Source organism: Mixia osmundae (genome assembly GCF_000708205.1).
Source record: "Mixia osmundae IAM 14324 unplaced genomic scaffold scaffold_1, whole genome shotgun sequence".
NCBI classification, from domain to species: Eukaryota; Fungi; Basidiomycota; class Mixiomycetes; order Mixiales; family Mixiaceae; genus Mixia; species Mixia osmundae.
Genome location: NW_014575563.1, coordinates 504,359 through 531,874, shown reverse-complemented (window position 1 = coordinate 531,874; position 27,516 = coordinate 504,359). Strand labels below are relative to the sequence as shown.

General features: G+C 55.8%; 15 protein-coding genes across 15 annotated transcripts; 8 read left to right on the top strand and 7 right to left on the bottom strand.

Annotated features, from left to right (window-relative positions):
* Positions 1 to 2,577: 2,577 nt before the first annotated feature.
* On the bottom strand, positions 2,578 to 4,397 carry L969DRAFT_83907 (uncharacterized protein). The gene is made up of 2 exons (XM_014715202.1): positions 3,366 to 4,397; positions 2,578 to 3,305 (listed from the first exon to the last, which is right to left on the bottom strand). Exons 1-2 carry the CDS (start codon positions 4,363 to 4,365, stop codon positions 2,641 to 2,643), a joined length of 1,665 nt encoding a protein of 554 aa, XP_014570688.1. The 5' UTR covers positions 4,366 to 4,397; the 3' UTR covers positions 2,578 to 2,640.
* An 89-nt stretch (positions 4,398 to 4,486) lies between these two features.
* Positions 4,487 to 6,001, top strand: L969DRAFT_20960 (uncharacterized protein). Its single transcript, XM_014714949.1, has 4 exons — positions 4,487 to 4,991; positions 5,043 to 5,139; positions 5,196 to 5,497; positions 5,551 to 6,001. Exons 1-4 carry the CDS (start codon positions 4,522 to 4,524, stop codon positions 5,864 to 5,866), a joined length of 1,185 nt encoding a protein of 394 aa, XP_014570435.1. The 5' UTR covers positions 4,487 to 4,521; the 3' UTR covers positions 5,867 to 6,001.
* Positions 5,967 to 8,339, bottom strand: L969DRAFT_83905 (uncharacterized protein). The gene is made up of 7 exons (XM_014715201.1): positions 8,252 to 8,339; positions 7,163 to 8,194; positions 6,783 to 7,108; positions 6,574 to 6,729; positions 6,398 to 6,525; positions 6,185 to 6,351; positions 5,967 to 6,135 (listed from the first exon to the last, which is right to left on the bottom strand). Exons 2-7 carry the CDS (start codon positions 8,084 to 8,086, stop codon positions 6,001 to 6,003), a joined length of 1,836 nt encoding a protein of 611 aa, XP_014570687.1. The 5' UTR covers positions 8,087 to 8,194; positions 8,252 to 8,339; the 3' UTR covers positions 5,967 to 6,000.
* Positions 8,148 to 9,042, top strand: L969DRAFT_83903 (uncharacterized protein). The gene is made up of 3 exons (XM_014715200.1): positions 8,148 to 8,378; positions 8,436 to 8,513; positions 8,572 to 9,042. The coding sequence occupies exons 1-3, from the start codon at positions 8,206 to 8,208 to the stop codon at positions 8,687 to 8,689; spliced, it is 369 nt and encodes a 122-aa protein (XP_014570686.1). The 5' UTR covers positions 8,148 to 8,205; the 3' UTR covers positions 8,690 to 9,042.
* Positions 8,907 to 9,337, bottom strand: L969DRAFT_14253 (uncharacterized protein; the record flags this gene model as incomplete). Its single annotated transcript, XM_014714875.1, has 4 exons — positions 8,907 to 9,086; positions 9,146 to 9,207; positions 9,259 to 9,276; positions 9,316 to 9,337. 4 exons carry the CDS (start codon positions 9,335 to 9,337, stop codon positions 8,907 to 8,909), a joined length of 282 nt encoding a protein of 93 aa, XP_014570361.1.
* A 95-nt stretch (positions 9,338 to 9,432) lies between these two features.
* L969DRAFT_91510 (uncharacterized protein) lies at positions 9,433 to 10,386 on the top strand (the record flags this gene model as incomplete). The annotated part of the gene is made up of 5 exons (XM_014715199.1): positions 9,433 to 9,445; positions 9,504 to 9,586; positions 9,635 to 9,685; positions 9,732 to 10,129; positions 10,218 to 10,386. 5 exons carry the CDS (start codon positions 9,433 to 9,435, stop codon positions 10,384 to 10,386), a joined length of 714 nt encoding a protein of 237 aa, XP_014570685.1.
* L969DRAFT_124514 (glycosyltransferase family 90 protein) lies at positions 10,320 to 12,593 on the top strand. The gene is made up of 6 exons (XM_014715198.1): positions 10,320 to 10,887; positions 10,945 to 11,028; positions 11,076 to 11,341; positions 11,389 to 12,211; positions 12,263 to 12,398; positions 12,451 to 12,593. The coding sequence occupies exons 1-6, from the start codon at positions 10,505 to 10,507 to the stop codon at positions 12,568 to 12,570; spliced, it is 1,812 nt and encodes a 603-aa protein (XP_014570684.1). The 5' UTR covers positions 10,320 to 10,504; the 3' UTR covers positions 12,571 to 12,593.
* Positions 12,594 to 12,615: 22 nt separating this feature from the next.
* L969DRAFT_42240 (uncharacterized protein) lies at positions 12,616 to 13,135 on the bottom strand (the record flags this gene model as incomplete). The annotated part of the gene is made up of 4 exons (XM_014715197.1): positions 12,616 to 12,763; positions 12,811 to 12,849; positions 12,898 to 12,953; positions 13,013 to 13,135. Coding segments are annotated over 4 exons (366 nt in total), but the record flags the coding sequence as incomplete, so codon positions are not given.
* A 49-nt stretch (positions 13,136 to 13,184) lies between these two features.
* L969DRAFT_83899 (uncharacterized protein) lies at positions 13,185 to 14,915 on the bottom strand. Its single transcript, XM_014715196.1, has 5 exons — positions 14,704 to 14,915; positions 14,576 to 14,647; positions 13,994 to 14,523; positions 13,593 to 13,937; positions 13,185 to 13,546 (listed from the first exon to the last, which is right to left on the bottom strand). Exons 1-5 carry the CDS (start codon positions 14,897 to 14,899, stop codon positions 13,430 to 13,432), a joined length of 1,260 nt encoding a protein of 419 aa, XP_014570682.1. The 5' UTR covers positions 14,900 to 14,915; the 3' UTR covers positions 13,185 to 13,429.
* Positions 14,916 to 14,998: 83 nt separating this feature from the next.
* Positions 14,999 to 15,908, top strand: L969DRAFT_42607 (uncharacterized protein; the record flags this gene model as incomplete). The annotated part of the gene is made up of 3 exons (XM_014715195.1): positions 14,999 to 15,100; positions 15,157 to 15,323; positions 15,374 to 15,908. 3 exons carry the CDS (start codon positions 14,999 to 15,001, stop codon positions 15,906 to 15,908), a joined length of 804 nt encoding a protein of 267 aa, XP_014570681.1.
* Positions 15,593 to 18,568, top strand: L969DRAFT_125103 (uncharacterized protein). Its single transcript, XM_014715194.1, has 6 exons — positions 15,593 to 16,089; positions 16,142 to 16,286; positions 16,346 to 16,502; positions 16,552 to 17,235; positions 17,289 to 17,736; positions 17,790 to 18,568. Exons 1-6 carry the CDS (start codon positions 16,003 to 16,005, stop codon positions 18,474 to 18,476), a joined length of 2,208 nt encoding a protein of 735 aa, XP_014570680.1. The 5' UTR covers positions 15,593 to 16,002; the 3' UTR covers positions 18,477 to 18,568.
* A 25-nt stretch (positions 18,569 to 18,593) lies between these two features.
* Positions 18,594 to 20,325, top strand: L969DRAFT_20950 (uncharacterized protein; the record flags this gene model as incomplete). Its single annotated transcript, XM_014714948.1, has 2 exons — positions 18,594 to 20,279; positions 20,311 to 20,325. The coding sequence occupies exons 1-2, from the start codon at positions 18,660 to 18,662 to the stop codon at positions 20,323 to 20,325; spliced, it is 1,635 nt and encodes a 544-aa protein (XP_014570434.1). The 5' UTR covers positions 18,594 to 18,659.
* Positions 20,326 to 20,330: 5 nt separating this feature from the next.
* On the bottom strand, positions 20,331 to 22,374 carry L969DRAFT_68728 (uncharacterized protein). Its single transcript, XM_014715193.1, has 3 exons — positions 21,198 to 22,374; positions 20,818 to 21,148; positions 20,331 to 20,771 (listed from the first exon to the last, which is right to left on the bottom strand). Exons 1-3 carry the CDS (start codon positions 22,333 to 22,335, stop codon positions 20,408 to 20,410), a joined length of 1,833 nt encoding a protein of 610 aa, XP_014570679.1. The 5' UTR covers positions 22,336 to 22,374; the 3' UTR covers positions 20,331 to 20,407.
* Positions 22,375 to 22,389: 15 nt separating this feature from the next.
* L969DRAFT_83896 (uncharacterized protein) lies at positions 22,390 to 24,564 on the bottom strand. The gene is made up of 4 exons (XM_014715192.1): positions 23,911 to 24,564; positions 23,030 to 23,861; positions 22,744 to 22,982; positions 22,390 to 22,695 (listed from the first exon to the last, which is right to left on the bottom strand). The coding sequence occupies exons 1-4, from the start codon at positions 24,528 to 24,530 to the stop codon at positions 22,443 to 22,445; spliced, it is 1,944 nt and encodes a 647-aa protein (XP_014570678.1). The 5' UTR covers positions 24,531 to 24,564; the 3' UTR covers positions 22,390 to 22,442.
* Positions 24,565 to 24,575: 11 nt separating this feature from the next.
* Positions 24,576 to 27,516, top strand: L969DRAFT_100567 (uncharacterized protein; the record flags this gene model as incomplete). The annotated part of the gene is made up of 7 exons (XM_014715191.1): positions 24,576 to 24,935; positions 25,044 to 25,237; positions 25,294 to 25,522; positions 25,639 to 25,729; positions 25,866 to 26,271; positions 26,328 to 26,877; positions 26,927 to 27,516. The coding sequence occupies exons 1-7, from the start codon at positions 24,638 to 24,640 to the stop codon at positions 27,514 to 27,516; spliced, it is 2,358 nt and encodes a 785-aa protein (XP_014570677.1). The 5' UTR covers positions 24,576 to 24,637.

Sequence of the window (27,516 nt, the reverse complement as noted above, 5' to 3'; positions counted from 1 at the left end):
AAGCCAGACTGCCCGGCATATTTGCCATCCTTGATCGTCGTGTCGATGAGCAGCAGGTAGTCTTTGCAAGTAGCAAGTACAAAACGCCCGTCTGCAGTCGTGTCGACGCCTTTGATCGCATCACCAAGCGCGGGCAAAGCCGTCTTTGCATTCTTGCCCAGACTGTCGAACAGCCGAATGTCACCTTTGTCCGAAACGACAGCGATGTGTCCTGATCCAGTCGTGGCAGCGGCTGCGAAATCGGTCTTTGTAGCATACTGCTTGAACTGGCTCTCGACGAGCTTGCTGCCACTCAGACGGGGGTCGACCATGAAGAGACCATTGCGAGACATGCCCACGAATGTCTGCTCGGCAGTAGTCGGCGCAAATTTTGAGCCAGGCGCAAAGTTGTGCACCGCCATGTTGTCGGAGATCTTCCATTCGTCAACGACACGACCGGTGGCCAGATCGAGTTTGTACAGCGAATTCGGATTCATCGGATCTGCAAGGACCATTGTCGCGTCTTGGTTGTGTAGCATGACCTTGCTAGGCTCGAAGAGTCGCTTGCCGTCCGGCGTGCTGATGCCTTGGATGTTCGTTACAAATTTGAGCTTCTTGCGTCCTTCTGGATTCGACCGGAAGACGCCAATCTGGTCGCCCCGAACAACGAAGGACATCTCCTCTTTGTGACCCACTGCAAGCAGCTTGTTGACTTTGGCACCGACAGGCTTGCTGACCGCGTCAGACTCGTCTTCGCTCTCATCTGACAGAGCAGCATCCGACTCTTGCGCTTGCTCTTCCTCTGCCTGTTCGTACTTCTCATCCTCTTCGGCTGCTTCTGCTTCCCGCTCGTCGTCTGCAGTGGGCTCGTACATGTCCAGATCCTCGATCAGCGCATCCTGTGAGTATCGCTGTTCGTCCGTCTGTATTGTGCGATCGTAAGCTTGGACGTCGCTCGGCCATTGCGAGACTTACCTTGAGCTTCGCCCATTGACCAGCGCCGTTGCGAGCCTCGAAGAAGGCTCGAGTGAAAGCCTCGGACAGCTTGTCAAGCGATTCCTTATCCGGCAAGCGCAGCAGCCAAGTAAAGAATTGGTTTGTCTCGACGTTGTTGTAGTTGAAGACGAACGAGAGGCTGTCCTGTGATTGTCGGTGGGATCAGGTACGTGACTGCCTTACCCGCTAGGCTGGCCTACCTCGTTGAACGCTGCCGGCATCTGATCGTCAACCGGCAGACTGACCCATGTACGTCCTCCCGCTCCGCTGATAGTCAGCCAACCTATGAGTAGAGATGCTCATCAGCTGGCCAGCCTCCCTGGAAGCCTGCATGCTCACATGGGAATTTCTGTCCTTGCACAAGCCACAAACTTGCTTGTACTGCTTTCTCCTGAGGCATGAAAACGCCTGTTGCTGCATCGTACAGATTGAGATCGGCAGTCTCGCTCGAGATGAGGTTTCGACGATCTGGCGGCAGCGTGACCGCTTTGTCGATCTGGTCTCGTGTGTCCGCAGCGGAGGGTGCAGGCTCAATCTCGGAAGCCCGACCTTTGCCCTTTGACGAGCGCGGTGTAGCTCCTACGACGCCCGCTGCAAGAAGGTCAGGTGGCGCGCCGACCGGCGGCGCGCGCGTGCTGGCAGGCGGGCCAGACAAAGAGACATTAGCTAGCTGCGAGGAGACGTCATCGTCTTCCTCGTCTGACGAAGGCGGTCTGAAGAGGGGTTGCTGCGCTGACCTCGATAGCGTTGAGCTGCTTCGAGTCAGACTCGCGCAATGTGCATCCCCGTCGTGACTGACCTTCGCTTGTAGGATTCGAGATTAGCTTCAGACGCGTGGTCGGCCGACCGCGAGTACTGTCGCTCGTACATGGCGCGGTAGACGAGAGACTCGAAGAGCAGCAGCGTTTCTGGTCGAGTTCCCTCTGAGCGGCAGACGAACAGACAGACTTCGTCCACGTCGCCTGAGGATAGATCGCGCCAAGTAAAGCTCGTCGAAGGTCCGTCGTCTTGATCTTGCGTACGTGTCGGCGCAGAAGCGAATGCGATCTCTGCATCTATCAGGTACGGCCTCTCATCGTCGGCTGAGCCTGGCATCAGCATGTGCGATGTCGCGTGAGCAGGTGGACAGCGCACTTTCTTCTTCTTCAGACAGGAGTTGCTCGCCATCCTGGCCCCAAGATTTCGTCACAACGAGAGACCAGTTATACTCTCTCGACGTGCGTCTGATTGAGGCCACAGCATCCTGGTAGATGCATTCTTTGGATCCCTTGAGCCCTTGCGGTCGTGTCACGAAGAATCTGCCAGGAATCGAGACCACCTCTGTCTGCGCCGGATTGCCTGCGAAGATCAGACCGAATCAGTGGCTTGCACACTGTTCTCGGTGCTGCTGACTTGCCTAGAACGGTACCTAGCACTGGGTCGGGGAGATGTCAATCAGCACGCGGGCACGCGAGCTAGTCCTCCACGCACAGCTTTTGAACTGTGTAGCGATCACTATTAGCTGCTGCCAAGCACCATCAAGGGGTCGTAGCTCACCAGAAACATGTCTGACAGGCAGGCGGGCTTTGCTAGCTTTGGCGCCTGTGCTTCGCGCTGAACGAAATTTGACGCGCTCACGTGCATGCGAAGGGCGCCAGTCACTACATCCCGTCTACAACAAGAATATTACAGGTTGTTGTTGTTCCCGATACCTGTCGTGCGCTCCTGATAGCGCGTGAAGGCGAGATGCTGCCAGGCTTGCTCGGCAACTTGTAAGATCCGCCGGATCTCGGTTGCGATATGACCGCCATCCGCTCGCCAGACAGTATGCGCGACCGTGAGCGTCTCGCGGCATTGATCTCGAAGTTGTTGCCAATACTGCGCGTACTTGTGTCGTTCGTCGACCCCCTTGAGCGCCATCAGAGTGTGCGCCTGGTCGAGGGCAGCATGCATTGCCATGCAAATCTGAGAGCCAAGACACATTTCTTGAAAGAGCGTCGACGGATGAGGCGAGAGTTGTCTGCCGATCATGTAGACTTTGTAAGCTTGTACGACAGGATCGAACACCAGCGGCTGCCAGCCCATGAAAGCAGGCCCGACCATGGGCTCTTTGATGCGTGCTTCCAGTCTCTTGCACACATATTGTCGCAATGCAACGGCGCAAGGCAGCATACTGCGACTCAGGATGGTATACTCTGCTGACCAGGGTTCTCCCTGCCGAATCGGCGTATCGCTCGATGCTGATTTGACAGCCGCAATCTGTCTGTACATCTCCAAAAACTCGGTTCTGAAGCTATGGCCTGCCGGACAGTATACAAGAATCGATTTTACGTTCGGGGCCGGCCGTTGTTCTTCGCAAAGGCAGATGTAGGATCAGCGTGGTAGCTGGAAACGTCTGTAGAGATGCTCACCTTGAAGATACGCCCACTTTGCGTCTCCGAACCGTTCCGCCATGTAGCTAAAGTCCTTGCGTACTTCGCAAACGACACAGCGAAGCGCACGGTTGGAATGCGCCCATGGTTCACCACGAGTGGCTGCTTCGCAGAGCCTGCAGTCGCAGTCGAATCCATACGTTGCTTTGATGGTCTGCCGACGCTGCAGATTCTCCTCCTCGACATCGACATATGCGATGGTGATCTCATCACCCGCTTTGATAGGCCTACACGCTGCCACGCGCAGATATTTTGGCTTTTCGTCTGGCCAGTGTGAAGACATTGCAAACGTGTTAGGCGCACAGGAGTGATTGATCAAGGCGAAAGATGAACTGAGGGAGACGCCACAGGCCTCCCCAAAGGGTGTACAGAGCGTATGGGCGTTCATCTGCACCTTTGCCATTTGGAGCAGCGCCGCTTTCGCATTGCCCAGTACTTCGTTGAACAGAGATTGACCGACGAGGACAGAGGCCTCTTGTATCCTACGGGCCCACAGGGCTTTCTCCTTGTTGTCGAAGCAGTCCACATCACCGTGCAGATCATATCGATGTTGCGATGGATCGTGCTTCTGTGCCCAGATCATGCGTGCAAGCAAACGCGCTTCCGTCAATGGCAATTTTGCGAGCGAAGCGGGGGTGTCCTTGAAGCCACACCGTTTGAAGGCCGCACATTCGTACTTGTGGCCCTCAGGTGTCCAGCCTGCCTTGACACAGGCTGGCCCGCAGAAGCGCGCAAGCTGGCAGGACGAACATCGCTTCAGCTCGCGCTCGGGACTCGTAGGCTTCAGACAATGGAAGCATCGTGTCAAAATGTCGCTGTTGCCGACTACAGCGAACGGCGGACGGGTCTCAAAAAGGGTATCGCCCGCTGCAAAGGCTTGTCGAGCGTGGACAGAGCGCTTTTTGATGGGATGCATGCGCATCTCGAACTTGTCCGACCATTCTGGTGGTAACGACAGACCGTCTAAAGAGCTGCCCATTCCTGTGAACCTGCTAAATCCATTGATCAGAGATCGCCGCGCGACAGACGGACGGAGCCAAAGTCGTGTCAAATGTATCGGGCGCCACCGCCACGTCAACCCTGACGACACGAGACTCCTGGACAGGAGCCAGTCTTTACTTTGGTTTGAACCATCATGGCACAGCAGCCAAACTTGTTAGGCTCAAGGCCAGTCGGACAAGCGCTCGGAGGATCACCGCTGGGCAATCGTCGGGCATCAATGCAGCCGAGCTATGGCCCCGCCGGATCGCCCTTGATTGGCTCGGATCCGAACGCAGCGTACAACCGTCGGGCGTCGATGCATCCACCCTATCCTTCTGCACCTCAGCCGCCGACATATCAACTCGGAGGACAGGCTTCAGCGCACGCATCCCAGCGAGGCTCAATCTCTTATACGCCCAGTATGGCAGGATCTCCTTTTGCCAGCAGCAACGCTAGCCAAGCACGACCTGCGCCTGCCAACCCTGATGCGCCAATTGAGAAGATTCGTGCGATCAGCAGCAAGATGGAGGACTACCTTGAGCTGTTCTCGCAGCCCATCAAGCCCTATCTGCCCGGCCTTGGCCGCTTTCTCATCGTCGTCACGTTTCTCGAGGATGCGCTGAGGTAGGACGCAACCGCCCCGCCTCACACTAGGATGCTGAGAAGATGTCACAGAATAACGACGCAATGGAGCGAGCAGACCTACTACCTCAATCGACATCGCCATTTCCCCAAATTCCTCGCTTATATCTTCCTCGCGCTCAACGTTGCCGTAAGGGGTTCTCTGCTTGCCAGCACATCTGCTGATGGCGTCACTATTCCCCAAAGGTCATGTTCGCTGGCTCTGGCTTGGTCATCACGAAGCGCTTCCCGGAAATCGCCGTGGCAGGCCTGCTCTGCGTCGTCGTCGCCCAAGGACTCGGCTACGGCCTCATCACCGATCTCAATTTCTTCCTGCGTAACCTGTCAGTCATTGGCGGCTTGCTCATGGTGCTCTCCGACTCCTGGAGCCAAGCATCAAAGAAGATCTTCGCCGGCATTCCCAGCATGAGTGAGACCGATCGCAAGCATTATTTCCAGCTTGCCGGACGCGTCTTGATGATCTTCCTCTTCCTTGGCTTCATTCTGAAGTCAGTCATGCACTCGTCAGGTTCGATGATGTATGCTGAAGGCAGATCTGCAGTGGACAGATGACTATCTTGCGTGCATTCGTAGCACTCGTCGGTCTGGCGGCGTGCATCATGGTCGCTGTAGGATTCAAGGCCAAGCGCTCAGCGACTGTCCTCGTTCTCATCCTGAGTACTTTCAACGTTTTCGTCAACTCTTGGTGGACTCTGCACAAATATGATACCCGAAGGCGAGCTCGTACACGACTCCAGCCAAGATATTCTAACCTGAGCTCCGCAGAGATTTCCAAAAGTACGACTTCTGGCAAACGCTGTCCGTCGTGGGCGGATTACTCTTGCTTGTCAATCAAGGCCCCGGCGGTTACTCTGTAGACGAAAAGAAAAAGGGCGAGCCTCATGAGCATCCGCTCAGGATTCAAATAGCTGACCAGAAAAGCAGTCTTCTGAGCGGCGAGGACCTCATCTGCCTTGTGTGTACTTTAATGACGATGCAGACAAATCTCGCGCTAGCTAGCTTGCATATGGTCTCTCAACGGCAGAGCAACACCAGCATAATCGCTGTACGTCGCTTCGTGTGGTCTTAGCCTGAATTGGTACTCTATCCTGAGACTCTTGCGCTCGCCCATGGCCACATCCCAGAACTACACTTCTGTCAGATCGGGTGTGAAAGGAAGGAACAGAAGTACTCACGCCCATAATCTGCGACTTTGATCGGCCTTTAGGAATGATGAGCTGACCGTCGAGCACCAGCGCCTGTAAAGCGATCGTTACGTCGATCTCCTTCAGCTCAGCTGTTGTCACTTTCTGGCTACTAGTCTCAGACACGACGCCGTATACCGCGCGAGTGATCACGAGACCTGCATACCGCATAAGCTTGGCTCGGCTGAAACTGAACTCACAAACCATCTGTAGCTCTCTCCTGCGTCATCCGTCGATTCGCAAGATCGGTCAACAAGACGACAGCATCTTCTGCACCACGCTTGCGTTCCTCGAGCAGAGACGCGTGCTCTTTCCTCAGCTCTGCCAATTTGCTACGTTGCAAGTCAGCTTTGCCCGAAGTCTCTCGACAGAGAGCTCACGTCTTTGCTTTACTTCGCCGCCTTGGCACAAGGACAGCGTGGTGCATGAGGATGTATGAGAGACTCGGCAGGACGGAAAGCGATAGAGCGAGGGAGGTGTTCAGCTGAGTAGCCACGACGATGGGGAGGGCTATCTTTTGCCCTAAACGTTGCCATCTGTCTTATGATCAGTCAAGCGGTTCAGTATGGTCAAGAGGATGCTCGCCCACCTTATCCGGACAGTCATGACGCCCTTGCTCGACATTTCGAGCGCAGCGCCGAGCGTGACATGTTCAGTAACGAGCTTTGACGCACCAAGTGTCGTTTTGGCAATGCCATTCGTGCCTATGCTGGCATTTGCACGTATCGTCACACCGTCGAGAACTTTTCGGGTGACGTTCAGACTGAGTTGAGCTTGTCCTTGGCTCGTCATCGCATTGAGCGTATACCCACTTTGATGTGTCATCCCAAGTGCAAAGGTGGGTGATTCTGCATCTCTTTCCTCCTTTGAACCCCATGGCCCGATATTGAACGTTCCTGTCCGGACTGTGCAGAACTGCAATTTTGCATCAGCGATGGGTTAGATCACTAAACAGACGCATCGACTCGCGGCTGTTACTGCGCCGAAAACTCGTTGGCCTGCAACAAAGGTGACAGGCGGTGGGGCAGCAGGCGTGGAAGCCGATGTCTCTACTTGCAAGAATCGCAAGGGCGTGGGAGCATAAGTTGCCTTGAAGCTCGCTAGACGCGGCGCAAAGACGGTCGAAGTGACTTCGGTGGTGAGCTTGGGGGAGAACTGCCACTTGACGGTGCCCATGAGGTTTCCTTGTCCGCCGCCATTGCGTATCAGCGTCTGCTGAGCCAGATCGAGAGATCCTTTGGCGAGCGGTATGCTGAACTCGTTGCGCAAGCTCATCTGACGGAGCGAGAGAGCTTCGCGTCTTTCTTGCCATGATCTCAACCTGACATTGAGACCACGTCGCCGCTCGTAGCGTTCGAAGATGGACCTGCCGTCAATGATGCAGACGTAGTCGGATCTATGCTTGACCAAAGCATCCAAGGCAGCTTCCTTCCTCTGCCGCGCTACACGCTCGTACTCGCTCCGTAGCTGGGCAGCTGTTTTGAGTCGCGTCGAGACTGTCCAAGTGGCTTTGAGGCCAGCTTCCCCGAGCACATCGTAGACCGGCCGCTTTTGCGGGTCGGACAGAACCTCGTACGCTCGTTGTATCTCCTGAAACTGGCGAATGGCAGCTTCTCTGCTCGCTTCACTATGATGTCGATCGGGATGCAGAGCCAGAGCTAGCGCTCTGTAGCTTCGTTGGATCTCATCATCCGTCGCTTTCGTGGGCAGGTTGAGAAGAGCGTAGTAGCGCTCATTGTCGATGATCTCTCCGTCTTGTAGCTTGTCGTCGTCATCCAGAGAGCCAAACGAGCTGGGCAGGCCATTGGGGAGTCCGTTGCTCTCGTGCTTGCTCTCATGACTGCTCTGATCGTTGGTCAGATCGTCCAGCCCTGCGAATCTGGGATCGTCCATCTACTGCTGTCTGCTCGAGCATGTCCTTCTGGCAGGCAACCTCGATCGTTCGCGTCTCCGAGCCACTTTGAACGTCGAACTTTGTGTCAGCGCCTTGTCTGCTGACGACTTGTGGCAGGATGTCAGCGCAACGGACGAGCAAGATCAAGGCGGACGACGACTTGCCCGCGCCAGGATCAAAGTCGGAGCACAGTCCCAAGAGAGGGACACGTCAAGGCCGACTGATCACTCAACGCAGCTTGCTCGCCGCGGTCGGCTGTCTTGTCGCCCTGCTATTCCTCACGTTTGCGTTGTCAGTGACGCCATAGCTTATCTTCATCCTGCGCTGACGACTGGAATGCGTCGACAGAGGGGTCTATCCCTTTGATCTCAAGCACGAGTTCCATCCGATCCACCGCAGTCGACCCCATTTCAAGAAAGTACCCAGGCAGGTACAGACCGGCGGCCAGCTCCACAGAAGCTGACTCAAAGTCTATATGGTGCAGGTATAGCAAGGAACATCGATTCAGACCGGCCGCATCGCCCGTCATCACGCAGAAAGCCAGCTTCGGGCGCGTCAAGCTACACGGTGAATATGTCACCAAGAAGAGCCGCTGGTCTTAGGCTTGCACGGTCCACGGCGCTCGTTTCTGCACGCCACCCACATCGCTACACACTGTATGATTGCACTGTTGGTACACTACAAAACGCATCATTACCTCTCGTGTCGCTTCTTGCCAAGTCCCGGCTTTTGCGTGCTCTTCGAAGCACAGTCTTCCTTGCAACGTGACACCAGCTTACTGTGCTCATCGGCTGATGCTGTCAGAGCTTCGGCAACGCTTCAGGCCGCTTTGGTCGCCTCTTTCTGAGCAGCTTTCTTTCGACCCGTCCGGACGAGGACGAGCCCAACGAAGGCACCCGCTCCACTGAGGCCGACAATGAGCAACACGAGCGGTATCCTGATAGCCCAGACGCGTGCGGGAAAGAGCTGCTGTATCGGGTGATCATCCGGAAAGAATGGCTGTTCGTCCCGTTGCGTCAGGGGCGCGTTCGTGCTGTAGCAAGACGCTCTCGACTGACCGTGAAGAGTGCCCAAGCTGTGTAATAGGTGAAGGTGGCAATGGCTGTGATCAGAAGCGTAGCTGTCCGATGCGACGATGAGCTGTATCATGCAATGCGAGGTCATAGCGCACCTCCCACCAGCCTATCGCCTGCTCCCTGCGAATCAGTCTATCAGCCGTAGCATTGACCGGTGAGCAGCCTGTGCACCATGGTCAAGGTTGACTAGCGCAATCCTGTACGACGCCAGGCTGATGTCATGACGCGAGCGCGACGTTGACCGTCTCCCGTTTCTGGCTGGCATATCAATGAGTTACTCAAGTAAGACTGTCTTGACCTTGGCTCGCACCCAAGCATCTGACTGTGCATTGCGATGCAGGCAACGCCTACTCGCATCCCTCGGCGAGCCTGATCGAGAATGTACCCTTGATCAAGAACCCGAGCCTATGGCTGCCCCGACCTGTATGTTCGCTCCTTGTGAACGAACCCATCACGTCTGAGCATGCACAGATCGAGCTACCCCAGGACATTCATCCACTACCCGAAGATGTGTCTGCCTATGTGCGCTCATCTGCTTTGCTCGAAGCGCTGCTTATGACCCGAACAGTTTGTCTACCCCTGGACGCTCGAGACCCACGTCCTCTCACCGCCAGAGCCACATCCTTCTCATGCCATACTCAGATCCGAGCTCGCCTCAACGCATCAGAAACGACTTCGTGTACTCCAAGCTCGTGAGGATGAGAAAGTGAGGAGACGTAGAGAGGCACTGCAAAAGATGGCACCTGGCTACAGCGAGACTGCGGGGACAGGTAGCGTGCTACAGCCGAAGCGTATGAGCAGTCACAGTCAACCTCCTGCTGCATCCATCACTACTGTGGAAACAGTGGCTGCCAAGCCAGACGAGCCCGTGACGGCCGCAGACCTGCTGGCCAACCTCTCCTTCGACACGCCAGCGCCTGCAGCTAGCACAGCTAGTGACAGTACAGCCGACAATCGCAGCTTCACGTAGGCTCGCTCTACATGGCGCGCGATGGCGAAACATCGCCTTTCGCGCATGTCAAACGCTGAAATTAGCAGCCCCAAAGCCGCACAGGCTCGCTGAGTCATATCAGTATTCAAGCCCTCGTCAGGAGCTCGGTGCCGCTATCGGGCAATCTCTGGCGTTCGCTTCGATCGCGTTGACAGGCACGCTCGCCTTTAGCCCCAGAAAAGAGGATCTCGGACGACGCGAAGCTCCCGCTGGTGGCGCAGGATGCGAGTGATCGACGCGGCTTGAAACTAGTTTGGTTTACATCGACAATTGTTCTATGCAAGCGTGTCAAGCTGCTCGCGCTGCAAGATAGCCATGCCTCTCTGCCTGAGCATCCCATAGATCCAGTCATGGTCGTCGCCCTGACAACACGCAGGCGATTTGGCTGGCCCAAGGTACTCAGTCCGCGTTTCCTACGCCTGATCGCACTCGTCGTCGTCGTCTTCTGGGCAGCCCCAAAGACTTGGCGATCAAGTATCACCGAAAAGTCAATCGAGAATCTCGACAGGCTCGTCTCACGACAAGGCAGACCGAACGGGCTGTTCTATGACGCCAAGAAGGGTCATTTGCTCCTGCCGGCGCGCTTACCCCGGCATCCTGTCAGAGAACTCATCGAGCATGGCAAGAAAGAGTGGGCAGATAAAGTTGCAAGACAGAGCAGGACGCTCGAGCAGGCCGTTGCAGAGTATATGAAGCGGTACGGGCGTAATCCGCCACGAGGATTCGATCTATGGTCAGCCTACGCCGGCTCATACAAAGGCACTTGAGCTCATCAGGGGTTTGTGTACAGGTGGAACTACGCCAAGGAGAATCATGTGATCCTCAAGGATGAGTATGACCAGATCAACAGAGATATAGAGCCCTACCTCGCCTTGTAGGTCATCAGGCGATAGAGAACCGCGCGCTGAGTTAGCTCTGCAGACACTCGCAAACGATCAGAGAGAGAACCGCAAAGCTCGCGGAGAGCAAGCAGACGGGCACAGTCGCATTCCTGCCCGATCAAGATCCGCCATATGCCATTGAGCCTTTCAAAGCAAGGACAAAAGATCTAGTGGACATGCTCGAGCCAATCATACCATCACTGCCGGCTGCGTTCAACATTACCATCTCTGTACACGACGGTGGATATGGCCGGCTAGCGTACGACCACGAGCAACATCTCCGCAATCTCGCGCGAACGAGCCAGAGTCAGTCGCATCTCGCGAAAAGTCTGTACACGCTGACACATCCGCAGTTGTGGAATTGGGAGCGCGGCGAGATGGATGGAAGGGCTCGATGAACAGCAGCTTAGCCCCGACGGCCAAGCTCTGTCCGCCAGACTCCCCAATGCGATCCTTCACGCCCGACGAGACCAACAGACCAGACTACGAGCAGTATCGAATGCCGCCTTTGCATTCTTTCATCTACAAGCACAAAGCTGCCATGGATGTCTGCTATAGCCCCGAGCTTTACTGGGTACATGGCGCAGTACGAGGAAAACCAGATCTGCAAGAAGCAAAGCCGATGTTCACCTGGTCCAAAGTCTTCTCGCACTCTGATCTCACCATCGTACCTTTGGAGCAGTACAGAGACGACTATGGCATCGATGAGCCCCAGTGGCACGAGAAGAAGCACGGCACGCTAGCTTGGAGAGGATCACTGACGGGCTCCTCGTTTGTCGTCGGCAACGAATGGTCTTGGAAGCTCAGTCCGAGATGGCGGCTGCATCAAGTCGCCAATGCTGTCTCGGGTTCTCGATCCGTCCTGCGAGAGAAGCCAAATGGATCGGTGGACACAGTCGACAAGAAGGTTGCAGACCTCAACCGGGATTACTTCAACGCAAGCGTGGCTGGCAAACCACTGCAGTGCGACGATGAGACGCGAGAGCTCATACAGCAGACAATTGCCTTTGCGCCCAAGATGGACAATTCCGCTTTATTCGAGCACAAGTACTTGCTAGACGTCGATGGAAATGGGTGGTCCGGGCGATTCCATAAGCTCATGCGAAGCAATTCGCTCGTTTTCAAGGCCAGCGTCTTCACCGAATGGTGGGTCGAGAGATCTCAGCCATGGGTACAGTAAGTCTTTCGCCACACTGTCTTGGATCTCCGAGCTGATGTGCTGTGTAGCTATGTTCCAGTCAATCCAGACTACAGCGACGTCTACGACATCATGGCATTCTTTGAGGGCATCAAGGGAGGCACGCGGAATGAAGATCTGGCAGAGGAGATGGCAAAGGCCGGCCAGGAGTGGGCACGCTTGCACGTGAGTCTGATCTGTATCCCGCGTCACGTATCACGTCTGATGTAGGTATCAGTGGCGACGGGAGGACATGATCGCCTTTATGTGGCGCATGTTGCTCGAAGTGAACAGACTCTACAATCGCAGCGACCAGGAATCGTTTGACTATGGTCAAGACAACGACGAAGCATGGTAATCAGCATCTCTAGACACGCACGTCACCGCATCTTGTTTGTATCCGTCATGTTGCATCTTTGCCCAGCGTCACAACAATGTCTTCGTTCAGCGCTGCCGACAGCTCGGTGCTGAGCAGCTCTCGCATGAGCGAGTGATCTCGGGCGTAGAACCATTCGCCGTGTTGCGCATCGTAATCGTATCGTTTCGGCCCGCTACTATACTTCAGCCCGACTGCCTCTCTGAAGGGCGGTGTGATTACCTCGTCGGACTGGAAAGCCATATCTGAGCATTCGGCGGTCTGCAAGCGTGTCATGTTGTCGAGCTGTGCGATCAAGACGTAGCTTACTGCTTGTTGATGACATAAGTGCCTTTGCTACCGAGGGAAAGCGTCAAGACGCCTGACTGGACAACACAACTTCATCAATCTGGTGTGGATCGGAGCAGCGAGAGATCTTGCAGACCGAGTATTCGACTTCGCACTCTGACTCTGGCGGTTGTTGCTCCACAAGCTCTTCTAAGAAATCCGATAACGATTCCATTGCCAGGTCTGATGCTCGCTGGTATGTCTGTAGATCTAGTGTGCTACCGACATTGTGTCAGCTTGTGGGTCGGCCTCGTCTTGCAAGCACTTGCCTTATGGTGTAGCTCGGACGACTCGGCCGTGCAAAGGAAGCGCTGGCATGGAAGCATCTACACGACAGCGGTGGACGGGGCAGGACGAGAGAGCGTTTGTGCGCTATGCCCTGCCGCGCAATGATTCGCAGACTGTGCGCTGCCGTCCTGCGCATCTTCCTTCGAGGCTTCAAGGATGGAGCGAATGACGCGATGGCGGACAAAGCGCGAGGCCTGTATCGTGTGCAGTGGCTACAACAGAGGAGCTAACGTTGTTGCTTCTTGCGCTTGACTTTGGGCTGTATCCCGAGCGCTTTGATGCAGTCGTCGCAGTACCACGAGCCCGTGGGTGCCTCGGACAGACCCACGCAGGCCAGATGAAACTACTCGCCGGTCAGCTTCAGGAACCTACGAGGTCGATGAGCTTACCCATTCTCGCTGACAGTCATCATTGTCGCAGCCGACCATCTCGCCATATGAGACTGTGTCGCAGTAGCAGTATGTGGGCTCGTTGGGATCGACAGGCATATCGCGCAGATTCGGATCTTGAGCGGAGACGGCCTTCTTCTTGATCGAACCGAGGACGATCTCTTTGCCCGCTTCGAGCAGCTGCTCCCGATGCCTTGTGAGGCGTATAGCAGGTACCGTTTGAGGGAGCGCGTTCGCTGGTGCCGCCTCTGCTCGTCGTGCGTCGGCCTTTGCACGCAGAGTGGCGAGTAGGCTATCGTCAAATGTGAGCAGATCTCGGTCCAGTCGCTGTATATGCCTGTCTACCTGTGACGGATGCAAGTATGTCAGTGACTGAGCGAGGCATGTACCGGTATACGTACGTTTTGATATACTGTGATGGCCAGGCTGACTTTCTCTTCGCCTAGCTTGCTCGTTGCAGCTGCAAGACGTGCCATCTCTTGCTTTACCTGCCGCAGCAGTTGCGTCTTCTCTGCTGAAGGTGTAGGGGCACCTAGCATCAAAGGCGTCACCTCTCCCTTCGGCGCGTCTTTCGGGGCTGCATCCGTTGCGTCCTGGCTCGGTGCATCTATGTCCATCAGCGATCTTAACGAGTCGTCGTGTTGTCCTGCTGGCTCGTGATGTGGCCGTTGTCCGGGCAGATCGAGGCGCTCTGATCGAGGCGATACGCGGGGTGACATCGGTCGCGGGATTTCCTCACCGTCTGCGGGCGCAACAAGACTGGCTGCTTCAGGAGGAGCATGCTCCCGCTCATCGTGTGGTGCAGCTTCCCGCGGCTGATCTGTCCTAGCAGGCAGGGTCTCGAGATCGTCTGGGTGAGTTGGCCTTGGCGGTTCTGGATTGACGAGCGCGACGTATTCGCGTACGGCGGCATGCCACTTCCTCGTGCTTTCTGTGGTCATTCATGAGAGCCGTCTTGCTTGAGAATCAGGCAGCAGACTCGCCCTGCATCTCGTCCTCGAGCTGCCTGAGTAATCTGAAATTGCGATGGACTTCGAGCGGGAGCTGCTCCACACCTGCCCGTCACCCGGCTCAGCATGCATAGAGAACGCAGACGCTGAGGCGTGCTGACTGTCGTGATACTGCTCGGCAAAGACGTGCCATGCCTCGAGCTCTTCATCTATTTCCTCTGACTGCTCCTTGGCAGAATCTGCGGCTGCAGACTCGTTCGCTGCTTTCGTCGACTGCACGGTCCGGGTGCTTGTCTCCTCCTCTTCGTCCTCATCGTCTGATTGTATGATCCTCCTGCGCTTAGGGCTGCTCGGCATCGCGTGGAGAGACGGTGGTCACGTCGAAGAGTCGCGCGACTCGCTCTCTCCCTTCCCTCTCTCTGGCAGCAGTCTGAGCGCCGGCGTTGCATCCCTTCGATGGCGAGCAAGACAGCTGCGCTCATGCAGCTCAAGTCACACATCAAGCTCTCCTCATCAGCAACGCCGGCTCTCCAGAGCTCGAGCTGGTACCTCATCGCAGTACGTCATGCTTGGAGGGCATCCCACATCGTTCGGACTTATGACCCGGACCGTAGGCAGCCACAAGTACAGCTCTCGGCATAGCACCCGCATGGGTTCCTAGTGTCTATCGTACAGCTGTGGCAGATCTGCCGAGCCTCAAAGCACCGGCGACGCGCGCGTATGCCGACGATCCATCACCCCGGCGGAGAGTCGTTCGTCAGCTCAAAGAAGCCATCTTCAAGTGCGCGAGGCAGTCAGCCAACGAGCGTGCTCGTTCTCATAGATACACAGGAGTCACGTTCTGATTGGCATACCGAAGGCAATCGAAGCGAGCTTAGCCCTCAAGGCAGCCCTAGACGACGGTGACCGCGACACTACTTTTGTGCGCAAGGACTTTGCATTGGACGATGTCAATGCCAAGAGAGGCATGAGCGGGTTGCGCAGAGTATACAGATCGAACCTGGACGGGATATTCGATGCGTTCGGGGACGAACTGCAGGAAATGCAGTGGATCTCTCAGAATGTGACATACGGACTCTTCCTTGCGGCCACTACAGACGACCCGAGCACGCCTGCTGCGAGTCTCGACTGGCAAGAGACAGAAGTCGTCATACTGTCTTGTCTGATTGCGCAAGGTGCCAAACGAGAGACGCTCTGGCATCTCCGTGGTGCTCAAAGGAGCGGGCTCTCCAATGACGATATCGAACATCTCCAATGCGCCATCGAAGAGGCTATTCGCTCGCAAGGCAAAGACATCGTGCCTGACATGCCCCGAGCGAGAGATATCAAGGAGCAGGACGACCTGTCTGCCGAGAGCGAGGATTAGGCGCGCGTCATCCTTTGAGATCGATAGCTGAGCGCGGAGCAGATCGTAGACGCGCTTCAACCAGACTGTTGTACTCCACGCTTTGCACTGGCGCATGCAAGCTGAACAAGCTCTGCAGCAGGCTCTGCAGCAGCTCTGCAGAGGGGACGCAAGCCAAGCATCTCTGGCTGCTACAGCCGCAGTGGGTCGAGAACCAGCAATTGCCGATCACGAGCTTATGCGTTTGAGATCAGGCATGGAGCACTGTACAGGAAGCTTGCCAGCCAGTCGACAGGCGTACTACTGCACCCCTGACACAGCTCGATGCAGATCTGCTACAGGCTTTCCAGATTGTCGCAGAGGCGCAGCTTGAGCAAGACTTACTCGCTGACTATCTCGGCAAGTTGCACGAACTCGAGCAGTCTCATCAACGGAGACTGAGCCGCAAGGGTTCACAGACAATGTCAGCGACAGATTCGAATGGATAGAGCAGGACATCGCTGCTTTCGAGCAGGCGTGGTCTCAAGAGGCTACTGCAAGTCAGATGCACGCCTTTTTTGGCATGCTCCTCGAATGGAAAGACGCATGGCAAGCTCCTCTGCTTGCCCTAGGAGGGTCAGCCACACGAAGTCATAGACTGCGAACGATCTGATCGACAGAGCAGTGCCCAAGGTGTTCTAATGGCTTACATGACGCGCTTTACGGACACGCTCTTGCCGTGTCTGCCTGCAAGACTACCCGACGCCGTGCAATTGCTCTTCAGCGACCTGCTCTCCGATTCATCGTCAAGCGAATCGCTTCAGTCCCTCACGGCAATGAGGCAGCTCGGTCTGCTCGCTCGCTATGAACCCGTCGTCTACACCGTGGCTTACAGCAGAATCGAAGAGACCGTACGCTCGACATGCGCGAGCGTGTTCGATACACCAGGATTGCTTCAGCAGCTCAGAGACTGGATCGTACATACTCTTGCGCCCTGGCTCGGGCTCGTCTACGGCAGCGCAGATGTCGACGCGCGGAAACTCTTTGCGCCCGCTTTGTTGCGCTTCGACCACCATGTTCACAAGACCTTGTATCAGCTTCGCCGGTCAGAGATGTTCGATATCATCGTCGACTTCCCAGAGTCACAAGCCTGTCTCGCCGATCTAAGAGAGTGTATTGGCAAGGCAGGCGATAGATCAGGGCTAGCCGACGACTTACGAGCTCAGACCGAACGTCGCCTTCTCCACCCTGGTGCTGACACCAGAGACATCATCACCCAGTACATTTCGACCATCAGATGCCTTCGCATCCTCGATCCCACAGGCGTCTTGTTACTCCGCGTTGCAGATCCCATTCGTTCGTATCTGAGGTAAGCCTTGTGTGATTGGGACTAGCGAGCTCGAACTGATGAGCGAGTGCAAGGGCTCGTCCGGACGCTATACGTTCTGTCGTCTCGCTGTTGATCGAGGAAGATGGCAGCATGGCAGAGGAGCTAGGCGCAGGCGGCGATGTCCTTGTCGATGTTCGCGCAGAAACAGTCAGGCGAGAGGTCGAGGACTACTCTGATCCCAATTGGATGCCTGACCCAGTCGACGCGCCACCCCAGTTCAGAGAGCGGGCCAAGGGCGATGCAGTACAAATGCTGGTCAGCATCTACCAATCGAAAGATCTGATCATCAAGGAGTTGCAAGCTATGCTTGCTACACGACTGCTTCAGCTCGAACACTATGACTTTGACAGGGAACGAAGACAGATCGAAATACTCAAACTTCGGTTCGGTGAAGCGAGTCTGCAGATCTGCGATAATATGTTGCAGGATATTTCCGATTCGAAGCGCGTCGATGGTCTCATACACAGTGCTGGCAATGAGGTCAGCAGCTCGCTCGTCATGACGCGCAATGATTCTCATATACTGCCTTGCAGGCCCAAGAGACACACGCCATCATTGCTTCGAGAACTGCCTGGCCTGCCTTCAATGATCTTCCCATCAAGCCGGCTCGGCAGCTGTTGCGCGCTCAGACTGCCTACGAAAAAGCCTATAGAGTCACCAAGCCAGACAAGCGGCTCAAGTTCAAACACTCGCTCGGTTACGTCGTACTTGACCTGGAATTCGAAGACCGTCAATTTACGTGCGAAGCTACACCTATACAAGCCTCCGTCCTCTACACGATCCAGTCTGCTAAGCGCCCTCTGACGGTTGCAAACCTTGCCCACGCGCTTGCTACGAGGGAAGAAGCGCTTGTCCGTAGCGCGCTTGCTTTTTGGGCTCAGAAACGCGTGCTCAAGCCCGTCGGTGATGAGTGGCAGATCATGGAGAGTCTCGAGGGCGAGGAAGACACACAGATCGCTGCAGTTCCGATAGACGAGATTCAACCGGAATCTGTTGCTACAGCCGACGAAGAGCTAGAGACCATGCGTGTTCATTGGGCATTCATCAAAGGATTACTGGCCAACATGGGCGCGAGCACGACAGAGCAGATCCACATGATGCTCGAGCGACTCATTCCGACATATTCTGGCTCGAGAGTCGACCGAATGGCCGGCTTTCTCTCGATGCTGCAGCGTGAGGGCCTCATCGACGCGGACAAGGACAAGTGGCGTCTGATCTAGCGTCCGTGCACCTACCATGCTCCGCCGGAAGTCACCGCCTTTTACTCAAGGCGCTGAAGGACACGGACGATCGCTCTGACCTCGCATGACGATCCGATCCGAAATCCTGTCGTCCGCCTCATCTCAAAAAGACGTGAAGGCCGGCGTCCGCTCGTAGCGACATCCATCATTGGTACAAGCAACATGGACGCAGTCGACGTCGTCATCATCGGTGCAGGTCCAGCGGGCTTGACAGCTCAGCTCTGCCTGACGAAACTTGGCTTCTCCGTTCTTTGCGTCGACGCCAACTCTGAGCGTACGCAGACGGGCAAGGCAGACGGACTCCAGCCGCGCACGCTCGAAGTCTTGCGGAACATCTCGCCCGCACTCCACAATGATCTCACCCAACTCGTGCCTAGCTACAAACTCTACGCGTGCTCGTTCTTCGATGCCGATGAGCAGGGCAATCTCTACCGATCATCGCGGCACGAGGCCTGTCCGGACGATTCAGTGCAAGATCGCTATACTCTCATGACGCATCAAGGACATATCGAGTCCGCTCTGATGCGTGCTACCAATGCCATCTCAGGCGCGACAGAACCTGACACTGTCTTGCGCAATTACGCCTTTGCGGGCTTCTCGCTGTCGAAGCCGACTGCGAGCGCGCACCCGGTCTCTGTCACGCTCGACAACGTGTGCACTGGCGAGCAGAAGCAAATGAGCTGCAAGTATCTTCTCGGCGCCGACGGAGCAAAGTCTGGCGTCAGAGCAGCTTGTGGCATCCCATTTCAGGGCTCCTCAAGTGAAAGCACCTGGTCAGTCATCGACGCAACACTCGACACTGACTTTCCCGATATTCGCATCAGGTCGATGATCCGTTCCGCACACGGCACCATCATGACTCTTCCTCGAGAAGACGGCATCTCGCGATTCTACGTTCAGCTCCAGGGAATGGAGCGCGAGCAAGCGACGAGCGAAGCGGCCATTGCGCAGATCAAGAGAGTCTTTCAACCCTACCGCATGGACATCAAGAGCGTCGTCTGGCAAAGTAGCTATACCATCGGCCAACGTGTGGCGACCTCGTACACAGCTCACGACTATCGCATCCTGCTGCTGGGAGATGCCTGTCATTGCCACTCGCCAAAAAGTGGCCAAGGAATGAATTTTGCAATCAGCGATGCGCTCTCGCTCGCTCAGTACCTCTACATGGCAGAGAAGCTCGGTCACCACCGCGAGCTTATGCTACAGGCATACGAAGACGAGCGGCGCGGCGCGGCTATGTCATTGATAAAGTTCGACCAGCTTTATGCCTCGCTTGTTCGAACCAAGTCGACCCAGGGCAAGGACCTGATTCCCTTTTTTGCGAAGAACCAAGGCTTCACCACTGGCTGTGCTATCCGGTACGATCAGTCTGCTATGCTGCTCAACGATTATCACTGGCTCAGCGCAAAGAAAAGTCAACCGTCGTCGGCTGAGCAGCTCACAATCGGCCAGCGCTTGCTACGTGCACCTGCTTGTCAGCTGTATGATCGCACGCAAAGTTCACTTGAGCATGCTGTCCTCTTTGACGGCTCCTTCCGGCTCTATCTCTTCTCAGATAGCTCTCGCGATCGTCTGTCAGTTGGCGCGATCTGGCTCAGCTCCGAGCACTCGTTCTTGCAAGTCAGAAGCAAGTCCTCAGTCCGCATCAAGATCGTCGCCGTCCTTCCTGGCGAGGCAGAATTTGATGAATTGCCCGAAATTCTTCGCCAACGTCAAGACGGCGCATTCAAGTCGGCGCAGGCGTTCCAACTCTATGGCATATCTCCTCAGCAAGGCGCCATTGTACTTGTGCGCCCAGATGGCTTCGTCGCAGCCATCGAGGATCTAGAGCCTAGTGGCATGACGCGTCTGTCACACTTCTTCGCTAGTCTGGTACAAAGCAAAGATGCAATCTAGTGTGGTTGATAGAATCAGTGAAAGGAGCCTTCTGTTGAGTCTTTGCCCGACGCAGCTGTCGCGCTTGAGCCTGCAGAGACGGACTGGAGGATGCGATCGATCATCGAAGCGCCGCTCCACTTCTGATGGGTGAGCACGTCGACGCCAAGCTCCTTCTCTCTTCGCTGCACGAGCTCAACATAGGCGAGCATGCCGTCGGTCTTGTATCGTCGTGCGAGCTCGCAAGTGATAGTCGCGCCAGTGTGCAAGCCGGCCAGCGAGATCAGTTGCAGGACGAAGCCTTCCTTGCCGAGATCCCAGATGAAGTTTTTCAAGTCTTGATCTGAGAAGCCATGCGCAGCCCAATTGAACGACGGCGATAGATTGTAAACGAGCCATCTGCCACACTGTAAGCTCATACGCAGAGTCTCAGCTATCAGCTTACTTTTCAGGATATGCCGAACGAATCTGCCGAGCGAAGCCAGTGGCCTGCTTGAGATCGGGGCTTTTCGTCTCCAGCCAGAGCATGTCGGCATAAGGCGCGAATGCAAGCACACGGGCGAGAGCAGCTTCGACGCCGCCATTGTAGTGATAGTAGCCTTCGCGCGTGCGAGGCAGATCCCAGTCCCACAGCACTTCTCGCCGCAGAACCGCTTTAGCAGCAGCTCGCAGGTCACGAATAGACAGGCCCAATCCTTTGGTCCCAGCTAGATAGGTTTGGTAGGCGGACTCCTTATCGAGAATGTTGGCCTCTGAATCGATTGCTCGCTTGACGGCTGCACAACGAGTCAGCGCCATCATCCCGCCGCGGATGCTCATACACACCATCGTGGAAGGTGACGAGCTCGACCTTCTTGGTCCAGTTCACTTCGATTGCATCAATCTCTGGGCCTGATTTGCCATCTCGTTCTGCGGTTGCGATTTCTTCGGCCATAGGCTTGAGATCCTCCTTGCCTTCCAGCTCGACGCCAAGCATGAACTCGTGGTCGCGTATATCGGCAGAGGAGCTGATAAGCTTTGCACTCTCTGCATCCGTCCGAGCGATGAGAAGCGTCTCGAGGCCCATGATGTCCCATTGCATCCGTGCCGCTGCCAGACGACTGACATGCTCCGAAAAGGGCACAAGAACTTTGCCTGCTTGGTGACCGCACTTCTTGCCACCATGTAGTTGATCCTCGAAATGGACCGCACTGACGCCGGCTTCTCCAAACGCTTTGGCGAGCTTCATGACTGCCGAAAGCCCGCCGTGACCTGTATCACCATCTGCGATGATGGGACGCAGATAGTCTACATATGGCAGCTTCTCTCGCTCCTCTCGTGTCTTGGAGAAGCGTTCGTCGAGAAGCTTGCGATCGTGCAATTGCTGGGCTTTCACGAGTCTCTGCACTTGATTCGGCACCGTTGTATACGGATAGTCGCCAAGATCCGGACCAACCTCGTTGAAGCCCGTTGTCAGTACGCTCGAGCAAGCCCAGCCACTGACGTAGACGACCTCTTGATGTGCTGCCATTTGGGACTGTTGGACTGGATCTATCGCGCCCATCGTGTGCACGGGCTTGCCCTGCTGTGCCGCTCGGGAGAAGAGCGCAAAGAGCTTTTGAGCAGAGATGTTGGCCGAATTGAGCGGGGAGACGGGCAGTGAACCTCGCTTGCTCGCTACTTCTTCGGCGGTGTACGTTCGCTTCGTACCTGCGAACCTCGGCGTCGCCCACCAATCCTTGATAGACTGTACCGTAGCCGCGAACTGCGACTCTTCTTCGGCAATCGAGGGGGGATCCAATCTATAGGGTGGCACGGCAGACTGCGCCATGACTGAGGAGCTTGTGAATGAGCGCTGTTGGCGTGCCGAAACCGACGACGAGCTGACTAGTAGTGGCACTTGCGCTCTGACTTGCGCAGGCCTACATGTGCAGCGCTGCAGTGCCTTCGTCCGCGCTGACAGTCTCGCGCTGGACCTGAGCATGTTCAAGTGAAGAGCTGCCGACAGATGGATGATGACTCGCGCGCCGTTGCTCTTTCGGGCAAATCGCTACGTGTCACTAGTTGCGTACAACATCAAAGGTCATGAGATCACATAAAGGTAAAGCGCTCGGTATCGTCTGCCATGACCATTCGCCGCGCGTCTTCTGTACCGACGATGCGCTCGAGACGCAAATAGTCGAACCTGCTGAACGAGACGAAGGCCGTCACTTCGGAGGGGTCGAGTGAGCTATTCTGCTGATCCTCTCGCTGGTGAAAGGGATAGCTCAGATACTCCGAATAGAACTGCGGATGATCTGGCAGAGCATAGAAGCAGATTGTCTTTGCTCCTCGAATGCGGTACCTGCCATTCTAGTCAGGCAGATGCCACTTACTTACGAGACCTGTGTACCTCTTGAAGAAATGGAAGCGTTCAGTAAGTAGCAGAAAGTTGACTTTGCCTTGGAAGAAGAGCGTTCTTGCCCGGGCAACTTCGCTATTCGTCGAATACTCTGAAATTGCGGCGAAAGAGAGTTCCTCCTTGAGCGACTTTCGAAGGTGCTGTTTCACGCGAATAAAGTCAAAGTAAGACGGCACAAAGATGAGCGTGTTGGAGGAGGCGACGGCCGATCTCGTGAGCATAGGCAAAGTCTGCGTTCGGTGTCAGCTCAGCCGCAAGGATGAAAGACGAAGCATACACGCTGAGTAAAGACTTGGAAACGCTCGTCGTCCTCCTTGAGCATGTCGGAAACCTCGAAGCGATCAAAGACTTGCTTGATGCCCGATGTTACCAGCTTGATCGTGCCTTCGTGTGCGCGCTCAGTACGTAGCTTGCCAGCTCGATTGGTGAGCGCAGTACCGAAGAGCGATCTATGCTCTGGCAAATCGAGCGAAGAGAGCAGAACTGTCTGTCGCAGCTGTGCGGCTTTGCCGTCAAGATACCACGGCTTGACGCGGGCGAAATCGCATCCATGGGACTCCTTTGGAATCTGATTGAGATGCTTGAAGACGAACTGCACGTGCTCCCAATTTTGCATCGACATGACATCGAGCTGATCCGCCAGCACGATCTCAATGGAAGACAAGAAGTCGGCATCGTCCTCCTTTTCGATCGCTGTGCGCAGACCGAGTGGACTTGCCACGATGATATCGGACGAGTAAAACTCTGAGAAGTAGCGGATAGCTTTGCGGGTGACCTTGATGCCCATGCGGAACTCGTCATCAATGTTCCCCTTGAACGTCTCGACATGGTCGGCCGGGTATCTCGCCGTACCCTCTTCGGCAAGTCTATCTATCGCGTCCTCTGGCAGACCAAAGTCTTTGTCGAGTCGCGCAGCATTGTCGACCTGAGCTGCCAATGAGAGCTGGGTGAGAAGCTTGACCCAGGCGAGAGCAGCGTTGCGCAGCGGCAGGAGCACGAGCACTTTGGGTCTGGTGAATCCCTGATCGCGCGTCTCTCTCTCCTTGCCTTTCAGCGTCTCTTCCTTCTTGGCCAGATATTCGTTGTTCTTCAGGACCTTTGACCGGGTTCTGCGTGCCGATCAGACCAGTGCATGCGTTTGCGCAGATTGATGCTCACTTGTAGATATGATTCATTGCGTGCATCGCAGCAGCAGCCCGCAACGCGTCTCGCTCATCCAGATCTACAGTCGTGTAGGAGACATCGAGATAGCTTGCCAGCGTCTCCGACAACCACTTTGCAGTCGCGGGAGTTTGCGAGCCGTATCGCGCTTGGCCATACGTCTTGAGTTTGTCGAGCAGAGTCGGGTTGATGGTCGACTTGTCGCTCGGCAGACCCTTGCTGCCAGACGGGAGACACGTTGTCAGACGTCCCACGACCGCGTGATCAGCAGAGCTAGAACGCCAAGCTTCGTCGTTGTGCTCCAGCGCGGAGAGGAGTGCAGATTCAGGCGCAAAATGACTGCTGAACGCATCCTGCTCGCTCTCTGCCACTTTATCTTCCTTGTCTAGGGGTAGCTCCAGCACTGCAGTAGCCTTTCCGCTGGATCCAGACTCTTCGTGGCGAGCTGCCTGCTGCAACTTGACTCTTTTCGCAATGGCATACCAATCCCTCTCTGGGTCGACGTGTCGCTTCAGTCGAGCTGGCCTCGCCGCCTGGGCATTCAGAACAGTCAACAGCTTGATCTTGTGGGACTCGACTTGGCGCTGCCGCTGATCCGACGTCATAGGCGCAACCATTGTGCAGGCACGCCTGCTGTGGACAAAATTCGGCGCGCTCCTTGACGAGAGATGAAGTCATCAGAGATCGCGGACAATCTCGTTGATCTCTGATCTGACAGACGAGGATGTTCAAGGCAAGCAGGCTAGCCACCCGGGCAAGACATACAGCTTCAGTACAAGCACCTAGGCAACTAGCAAGGGCCAGATCAGTATGCAGCGGCTCATTCTTGTCGCATCAGCAAAGCTCGATCGCAAGTAGCAGAGCACCCTTCAGACCAGCCGGCTTAGGCGTCCTTTTCGCACTCTTGCTCGCCGGGGGCTTCGCTGCCAGTAACGGTCAAAGCAACATCAAGTCAGATATAGCGGTCGATCGACAGGGCACACTCTTCAAAAAGGACGATGTCACTGTCGTCTTTGTCTTAGGTGAGTCCCGTCTCGACGTTTCCCAGACACTGCTGACGACGGTACGCCTGCTACAGGTTCGCAAACCCTGTCCGGGGTGCTGTTGCCAGACTGAATGCTAGCATGCAGGAGGACCCAAGTCCGGCAGATCGACTCAGGTGCAGAACATCGGAAAGCGATTCGATGCGATCACGCTAGCAGCAGAGGATGATCTGTGGGCCGACATCGCCAAAGAACTTGCCGCCAATCGGGGCGAGAAGCTCAGGGTGGTCGTCGATGGGTTTCCGGGCAACTTGAGAGACGCTCAGTGGTTTGAAAATGAGGTCAGTTTCGCGAGCCAGGACGATCACTGCACAAGCTCACCGGTCTGGTACTACAGGTCTGCCCGATCCTATGCTTCGTCTACATCGATACGCCAGCGGACAAGGCAGCAGAGCGGGGCGCAGATCCGCAGAGCAAGGCGCGTTTCGACGAGGAAGCGAAAGATCTGATTGCCCACTATCGCCACAAGGGCAACTTCCTCGAGATCACGGGCGAGTGGCCAGCTGACGAAGTATGGGAGCAAGTCGAAGCAAAGCTTGACTCTGCCTTTGAGCTTGAGGAGCGGGGTGAGCTATAGAATCCAGCGAGCGGGTAGACTTTGTCCATGCATCAGGCTTTCTGCTTGTCACTCGTCTTCGTCTGACGAATAGGTGGGGTAATTGCGACTGATGCCTTGATCGAGGCGGGCGTAGCGGCGCACAGTCTCTCTTGATCGAGGGTAAAGGACATCGTGAGCAGACTCGAGCAGCGTCCGTAGCGGTCCTGCCAAACATGTCGAAGCGAGCAGCCAGAGCGTGAAAGACAGCAACAAGACTGACAGAGCAAAGATGAGCACGACGAGCGAGTGCCTCTCATCTGCCCTCGTCATCCGGATCCTCCCTGCCTACGTCACCTCTACGATCCACCCAGGTCTCGTCGAGTCTCGTCGCGCAAAAAGTCCAAGGCGCACCCTCCTGAAGGCCTGACGTTGACGTTGACTTGTCGCATGGCCAGCTATGTTCCTCGTTCGAGATTCCACTTCCCGGTCTCTGTTCCGAGCTGGTACATCGGTCACATGGAGCGGGGCATCCGAAAGATGGAAGCAACGATGGCATCACTCGATCTCGTCGTAGAGGCAAGAGACGCTCGTCTGCCCATCACATCAGTCAACACCATCTTTGACTCCCTCGTCGCCGGCCACTCTCGCTCGGGCACACCACGGCCCACAAAGGGCAAACGCAAGAGCCTGCCCAGGCGACCGGCAAAACCCGTTGCGCCCGTCGAGAGATTGATCGTCTATACCAAAGCAGACCTAGCAGACCGCATGTACGAAAATGCAAGCGCTCTGAAGCTTTCTCCCCCTTGGATACTAGCTCACGCGCTCGCATCCAGCCTTTGCGAAGAGCTGTACGTCTGCAAACCGGACGAGAGCCCCTGTTTGCAGACACGCGCTCAGACAAGGATGTAAAACGGATCTTGGACACTATCCTTCAGGCGGCCAGCCTACGTCCTGCACAGTCCGAACTCACACGAACCGACCTTGCAAAGACGAACAGAGCCAGGGAGATTGAGCTTCCCGTCGGTGCGAGGCGTGTCTTGATCGCCGGCATGCCCAACGTCGGCAAGTCCTCACTTCTCAACGCGCTAAGACGTGTGGGAATGGGTAAAGCCAAAGCAGCCATGACGGGACCCGTAGCGGGCGTGACGCGCAAGCTCACCGGCCTCGTCAGAGTCTACGAAGATCCTCCCATCTATGTGTACGATACGCCGGGCATCATGGTACCTTTTCTCGGCACGGGCGAACAGGGAGCAGAACGCGCTTTCAAGCTCGCCCTGACTGCCGGCATCAACGAGAGCTTGATCGATTCCGAGAGTATTGCCGACTACTTACTATACTGCTTGTCACTTCGTTTCTTCGGCCGCTCTGCTTCGCCAGACTTGCGTAAGCTCATCCGCGTTCTTGATGGCTGTTCTCACAAAGGAAAGCGAAGCTCCCTTTCTGCAGACTCTCACCCCGCCTCTACCTGCGGACGATATCGAGGTTGTACTGAGCGCACTAGCAAGCAAGACAGGTGCGTTACGCAAAGGGGGAGAGCCAGATCTACAGCAAGCTGCTGCTGCATTTATCGATGCATTCAGGAAGGGTCACATGGGTCCCTGGACGCTCGACAACCTACCACGCGACAGATCTGGCTCTGTCAGAGGTGAAGATGTCAACATCAGCGAACTCATCCGACTGCTCAAAGCTGGCGGTGGCAAGATGGCTGTGCCAAAAGCTGTCCAGAAGCGCGCAGCAGAAGAGGCGATACCTCTGGACGAATCCGACGAGGCGGATGTAAGTAAGAATCAGGTACGCAAAGCGGCGAAACTGCAGAGCGATACGGAGCGCGTTGAAAGAGCACGCAAGAAGAAGGAGACGAGCAAGAAGGACGCAGTCACATTGAGCGCTTCGGCCAAGACTTCTCGCAAGATGACGCGTTATCACGGCTTGAGCAAGACAGAGCGTGGCAAAGCGGCGGGCAGGAGTGCATTTGTTCGCAGTCAACAGCGTCGCCAAAACAAGCAGAGGAGACGGGCTTGA

Bases quoted from the DNA above. Each gene is read 5' to 3' on its own strand.
- L969DRAFT_83907 (XM_014715202.1), bottom strand. From the start codon at position 4,365: ATGGGCAGCTCTTTAGACGGTCTGTCGTTACCACCAGAATGGTCGGAC. The intron at 3,306-3,365 runs GTGAGCATCTCT...GCCTTTGCGAAG, and splicing joins AAAGTGGGCGTATCTTCAAG to AACAACGGCCGGCCCCGAAC.
- L969DRAFT_83903 (XM_014715200.1), top strand. From the start codon at position 8,206: ATGTCAGCGCAACGGACGAGCAAGATCAAGGCGGACGACGACTTGCCC. The intron at 8,379-8,435 runs GTCAGTGACGCC...ATGCGTCGACAG, and splicing joins CTATTCCTCACGTTTGCGTT to AGGGGTCTATCCCTTTGATC. The intron at 8,514-8,571 runs GCAGGTACAGAC...TATATGGTGCAG, and splicing joins CATTTCAAGAAAGTACCCAG to GTATAGCAAGGAACATCGAT.
- L969DRAFT_83899 (XM_014715196.1), bottom strand. From the start codon at position 14,899: ATGCCGAGCAGCCCTAAGCGCAGGAGGATCATACAATCAGACGATGAG. The intron at 13,938-13,993 runs GTACGTATACCG...CATCCGTCACAG, and splicing joins CCATCACAGTATATCAAAAC to GTAGACAGGCATATACAGCG. The intron at 13,547-13,592 runs GTAAGCTCATCG...ACCGGCGAGTAG, and splicing joins ATGACTGTCAGCGAGAATGG to TTTCATCTGGCCTGCGTGGG.
- L969DRAFT_125103 (XM_014715194.1), top strand. From the start codon at position 16,003: ATGCAAGCTGAACAAGCTCTGCAGCAGGCTCTGCAGCAGCTCTGCAGA. The intron at 17,236-17,288 runs GTAAGCCTTGTG...AGCGAGTGCAAG, and splicing joins CCCATTCGTTCGTATCTGAG to GGCTCGTCCGGACGCTATAC. The intron at 17,737-17,789 runs GTCAGCAGCTCG...ACTGCCTTGCAG, and splicing joins TACACAGTGCTGGCAATGAG to GCCCAAGAGACACACGCCAT.
- L969DRAFT_20960 (XM_014714949.1), top strand. From the start codon at position 4,522: ATGGCACAGCAGCCAAACTTGTTAGGCTCAAGGCCAGTCGGACAAGCG. The intron at 5,140-5,195 runs GTAAGGGGTTCT...TATTCCCCAAAG, and splicing joins TCCTCGCGCTCAACGTTGCC to GTCATGTTCGCTGGCTCTGG. The intron at 5,498-5,550 runs GTCAGTCATGCA...GCAGATCTGCAG, and splicing joins TTCCTTGGCTTCATTCTGAA to TGGACAGATGACTATCTTGC.
- L969DRAFT_83905 (XM_014715201.1), bottom strand. From the start codon at position 8,086: ATGGACGATCCCAGATTCGCAGGGCTGGACGATCTGACCAACGATCAG. The intron at 7,109-7,162 runs GCGAGTCGATGC...GCAAAATTGCAG, and splicing joins TTTTCGGCGCAGTAACAGCC to TTCTGCACAGTCCGGACAGG. The intron at 6,352-6,397 runs GTTTGTGAGTTC...TGCGGTATGCAG, and splicing joins GCAGGAGAGAGCTACAGATG to GTCTCGTGATCACTCGCGCG.
- L969DRAFT_83896 (XM_014715192.1), bottom strand. From the start codon at position 24,530: ATGGTTGCGCCTATGACGTCGGATCAGCGGCAGCGCCAAGTCGAGTCC. The intron at 23,862-23,910 runs GTGAGCATCAAT...ATCGGCACGCAG, and splicing joins GCAATGAATCATATCTACAA to AACCCGGTCAAAGGTCCTGA. The intron at 22,696-22,743 runs GTACACAGGTCT...CTAGAATGGCAG, and splicing joins CGCTTCCATTTCTTCAAGAG to GTACCGCATTCGAGGAGCAA.
- L969DRAFT_68728 (XM_014715193.1), bottom strand. From the start codon at position 22,335: ATGCTCAGGTCCAGCGCGAGACTGTCAGCGCGGACGAAGGCACTGCAG. The intron at 21,149-21,197 runs GTGTGTATGAGC...CTCGTTGTGCAG, and splicing joins GCTCGTCACCTTCCACGATG to CCGTCAAGCGAGCAATCGAT. The intron at 20,772-20,817 runs GTAAGCTGATAG...ACAGTGTGGCAG, and splicing joins CGTTCGGCATATCCTGAAAA to ATGGCTCGTTTACAATCTAT.
- L969DRAFT_124514 (XM_014715198.1), top strand. From the start codon at position 10,505: ATGGTCGTCGCCCTGACAACACGCAGGCGATTTGGCTGGCCCAAGGTA. The intron at 11,342-11,388 runs GTCAGTCGCATC...ACACATCCGCAG, and splicing joins TCTCGCGCGAACGAGCCAGA to TTGTGGAATTGGGAGCGCGG. The intron at 12,399-12,450 runs GTGAGTCTGATC...TGTAGGTATCAG, and splicing joins AGGAGTGGGCACGCTTGCAC to TGGCGACGGGAGGACATGAT.